Genomic DNA, 4633 nt, shown 5'->3' with positions numbered 1-4633 from the left:
GAGTGTTGTTATTTCAGAAGATTTATGTGTGTATAGGCATGCATGAACATATTTGGTGTATATCTACTTATAATCTATAATCATATACAGTATTTATAATATAGGCTATAATCAGCATTTGGTGTGTGTGTGTGTGTGTGTGTGTGTGTGTGTGTGTGTGTGTGTGTGTGTGTGTGTGTGTGTGTGTGTGTGTGTGCGCGCGGGCCTGCATGCAAAGGGAGGTTTGATCTAACACCACTGAGTTTGCCTCAACTGCCCTTGTTGCAAGGGATCTGTTTTTCCTGGCCCCGATAGACAGCTAATCTGAATGGGGCCGAGAGGGGAGAGACAAAAGGCCATTGTGCAGCTAGCACAAAATCCATGCCCTGGGTTGAGGTTGGTAAGCCGCAAACAAACTCTAATTACAGTCTACAAACACTGGCGGCCAATCAATGACCAGAGGAGAGCCACAGAGGGGGAAGTGGGGAGAGTGGCATAGCGCTGGCCGACCAGGAGGTTAAAAAGCACTGAAGTGATATGTCTGGAATGAACCTGAGGTGCAGGTGCCCTTGGTCACTTCCAATAAGCTCCCAGAAATCATCCACTTCTCTATATCATTGTGCTCAGAGGAGAATATTGTGCAACTGTTATTGGATTTCCAACATACATCATCATGGTGTGGTGAATCATTGACGGCATGTCATGTATGACATCAGCAGTGGTCATGGTTGTGTCAACAGTATCTTACCGTTGGCGTTCTTCCCGCATATGAGATGCTCGTAGTGCTGAAGGACCCCCCAAAGTTCCGCGTCGTTGTTGACGACCCCCTCAAGCACCTCCGCGGTGAGCGCCCCGCTGCTGGAAGCCAAGCCGTCGGTCATCAGCACGCGCGCGCCCACCTCCTCCACGAGAGCCTCCATGCAAGCGCTCAGGCAGATGGCGGCGTACTCGTGGATGCGCACGGCGATGCGCGTGTCCACCATCCACCGAAAGAAGCGTCCCACAGAGAAGGTCAGGCCGCACCTGGCTGACTTGCCTTTGCGCAGCAGCTCCCCCGCGCTCATGTTGTACATGGAGATGGCTTTCACGGTGGCGGACACGCAGTGGTCAGCCAGTGCCCAGCTCAGGACCAGCCGGATGGCGCTCTGCACCTCGAACCGGGTGCACCGGCAGTGCATGACGCTCAGCCGTTGAGCCTCCCTAGAGATGCGGATGAGAGCCCTGCGCATCAGCGTGGACAGCCTCCGGACGGCGTCGCAGGAGAATGCCGGGCCCTTGTTGGCCACTTTACGCAGTACCCTGCCCACGTCCTCCTCCGTCCAGGGGAACTCCTCCAAGTCCGGCAGCCGGGGGCACTTGGAGAAGATGTCCTCGGGGTCCTCAGGTAGCACCGTGTTGACCGTGTCCCAGCTGTTATTCCTGCTGTTCATCGACCCAGAGTAGTACCACCAGTTGCCCCGGTGAGGAGTGCTAACGAACGCCTGTGAGTTTGACTTGGACGAGGAGAGGCTGAGAGACTTGCACGAGTCCCCTGCACCGTAGCCGGAGTCGAGAGTAAGGTCCTCCAGGGTCTTCATATTAGAGTTACTCAGACCAGCCATCGTTGATCGCGTGTTATTATTTCCAGAATGAAACACTAAAAAGGAAACCGAGAGTAGGCTATAATGAAACCTGGTTCAACTGGTTGGACATCATTTCAACATGTGTTCAACACATTGTATTTAACTGTCATATTAGTTTAGCCAAATGATACGACCCTCTGCGTATTTGATGTTTTAAATTATTCAAAATTAAGCCCGGTGATATGTTCATAGAGAAACCAGTAATTCCTTACCTATTCACCCATTGGTGTCGATCCGGGCTCCGGAGTTCTTTCGCCAGCTCTCTGATCGGTCAAAAAGTTTTAATCCAGCGTTCTCACTTTCTTTTGGAAGGAAATGAAAAGTAATCCGTGTGTTTTATCCCCAGACCTCAGACTGATAGAAGTTTGAGCACATTTTGGATTTGAAACGTAAAAGAAACGAACTCCGTTGCTGGTGCCTTGCAGTGTCGTACACCCTCCCACTTCAACCAGTCACCCTCCTCTTTCTGCATGTAGAACTCTGAGTTCAATTAGAACCCCGGAACTGAGGGAGGGCCAATCACCAGCGAAAAAGCAGGGGCCAATAAGCTCTTGACGCAACTCTGTGAAGTACACTGTGCCATTGCCTTGAGATGAACATTATTGATAACAAGGCTCTGAGCCCATTGATTGCAAATGTTGCGTGATAAGGCTGTTCTCCCAGCCATTCCATTCTTTTTTTCATTCAATTCCATATAGCCTAATTTATTCTTTCTTTCTTTCTTTCTTTCTTTCTTTCTTTCTTTCTTTCTTTCTTTCTTTCTTTCTTCTGTTTTAGGAAAGTAACTTATCCACAGTCAACGTTTCATGTTTAGTGAATAGCTCGTTGAATTTAACCATGTTTACTATAACATTTGTCAACTCTCTACTATGCAGTCAAACTGGTTTAATGTCAAAACTCGATGAAGGACGTCCCATAACTGTTGAAAAAAAAAAAACATGTTCCAACTCGCGCTCCATTATCCGCTATCTCTGAAGTCATAGCGAGGATGAATTGGGTGGAACAGTCCCCCGATCCAAGATTATAGTAAACGTGAACGTCATTACACTCTATCGCTTGGAATGGGCGGGCGCCTGAGGCTTCTCGGCAGGGGTTATCCAAACTTTAGAGTTTAAGATGAAATCACAGCACAGCACTTCACACTTCTTCCACAATTTAACACCGCATGCTCTCAGCCAGCCCGTATCTGCAAATATGCTCAACGGCCCCTCTCTTGGCGCCTTGTGTGTGGTGAGAAGGGCGCCCAGGGTCATATTGTTGAGAGAGAGAGAGAGAGAGAGAGAGAGAGAGAGAGAGAGAGAGAGAGATGTTAAAATAGTTATTATTTTTTGTGCGATAGTACGCTAAATAACTCGGGATGGTAGGCTATAGCCTATATTTCGACTAGGTAGGCCTACTACATTAAGGTTTTTATTTGATGTCTTAAATTCTGCCACATCAACTCAAAAGCTGTGTTATATCTATAGGTGGTTGGTAAAACGTAAAGTGTAGACAGCAGTATGGACCTGTTGGAGTAATGACATGATTGTGTATTTTTTTTATTTTTTTTGAGCACCGAAACCAGAGGTGGCATGCATGCACATGTCCTGGTCAGGCCCGTTTCTAGGTATTTCGGTGCCCTATAGGCTAAGAGAGGCTTGGGGCCCTTCTCTTCTTTTCAGACTAATGGGGAGGGTTCCCCTCGAGAGAGACAGAGATTTTGATGGCTGTATCATTGCATTTTTCAGTCATTGAACCTAGAGAGGTTTCGCCTCACTCACAAAGTTGTCATTGCAATCATTTGAATACAAGTAGGGTAGGCTACGTAACAAGTCCTTACCATGGGGCCCCCTTTTCACATGGGGGCCCTAGGCAATTGCCTAGTTTTCCTGCTTGGTTGTGACAGGCAGGTCCTCATCCTCAGAAGGCTAGACTGTATTATGACACGTCCTTTGAGCGCCGACAACTGTCAGATTGTCGCCACTTATCCCTGAGGGTCAAAGTCCGTTATACCTCTCTGCCCTCTGTTGGCCAACTTTCAAAGTGCGTTTTATGTCTACCGTGGAGTACTTCAGATGGGATGACAAACATGAATGATATTGGCTCTATGATGAATAACCAATCAATACCATTCCGTTTTTAGCATAAAACTTTATTCATAAAAAGAAACAAAAGGCATGGAAAAAATACAGTACATTCTTAAAATTTTCTACACAACAATTTCACAGAAATTACCTTGGAATGTAGATCCTTGTTTTGAACTCATATATTTTTTTCTTTTTTTGCCTCCCCAAATAATTCAGTTCCAAAGCATGATAAATAAATGACATATAGGCCTCAGGGTGAGAGAGAGAGGCAAAAAGCATATCCCAACTGCTGCCATCTCTTTATATACCAGTGTATCCACACAGCAAATTTTGCAGTGTTAATTCAACAGTTGAAGATATAAATTGAACTCTCAAAGTGTTTGTCATACTCTCTCCAGTGTTGAACTAACACTGTAAAGTGTACGTTGCACCAAGCCAGTTCAGTTGTACATTGTAAAGTACCTCTTACGTCAATCAAGCAGGATTAAGAAAGGTGTTTGGTGATCACGTCTATCAACTCTCAAGCTAAAGATACAGCTGCCAATTGGGTTTGTTTTCATTACATATCAGTCCCCAGAATGCCTGTCAATCACTCCTTTGAGTGGCGTATGTCTCTCATATCTATGTGGGGGTGTGAGTCCTCTTGTTCCGTATTCTTCACCGAAGTCCAAGTGCACATTCCCCGGCCTGTGGGTCATGTTGCTAGCAAGCGCACCCCACCCAATTAAAAAGGCACACAAAAGTGAAATTTACACACGCAACCATCCCCTGAAACACACACACACACACACGCACGCGTGAGCGCACACACACACACACACACACACACACACACACACGCACGCGTGAGCGCGCACACACACACACACACGCACGCGTGAGCGTGCACACACACACACACACACACACACACACACACACACACACACACACACACACACACACACACACACACACACACACACA

The 4633-nt window shown here is 46.8% G+C and overlaps 1 protein-coding gene across 2 annotated transcripts in view; it reads right to left on the bottom strand.

Moving 5' to 3' along the window:
- The window catches only part of abtb2b (ankyrin repeat and BTB (POZ) domain containing 2b), a 95778-nt gene extending 93727 nt beyond the window's left edge, over positions 1 to 2051 (bottom strand). For both annotated transcript variants that reach the window (XM_063196605.1, XM_063196606.1), the window contains exons 1-2: positions 1814 to 2051; positions 728 to 1615 (exon numbers count right to left, since the gene is read on the bottom strand). In XM_063196605.1, coding sequence (XP_063052675.1) covers positions 728 to 1580 — 853 coding nt within the window. In that variant the 5' untranslated portion in view covers positions 1581 to 1615; positions 1814 to 2051. The remainder of the gene's footprint in view (positions 1 to 727; positions 1616 to 1813) is intronic.
- Between the last annotated feature and the right edge of the window lie 2582 nt (positions 2052 to 4633).

The sequence above is a fragment of the Engraulis encrasicolus genome, chromosome 4, assembly GCF_034702125.1.
Source record: "Engraulis encrasicolus isolate BLACKSEA-1 chromosome 4, IST_EnEncr_1.0, whole genome shotgun sequence".
NCBI classification, from domain to species: Eukaryota; Metazoa; Chordata; class Actinopteri; order Clupeiformes; family Engraulidae; genus Engraulis; species Engraulis encrasicolus.
The sequence above is the reverse complement of the archived record's forward strand: the minus strand, read 5'-3'. Positions and strand labels throughout refer to the sequence as shown.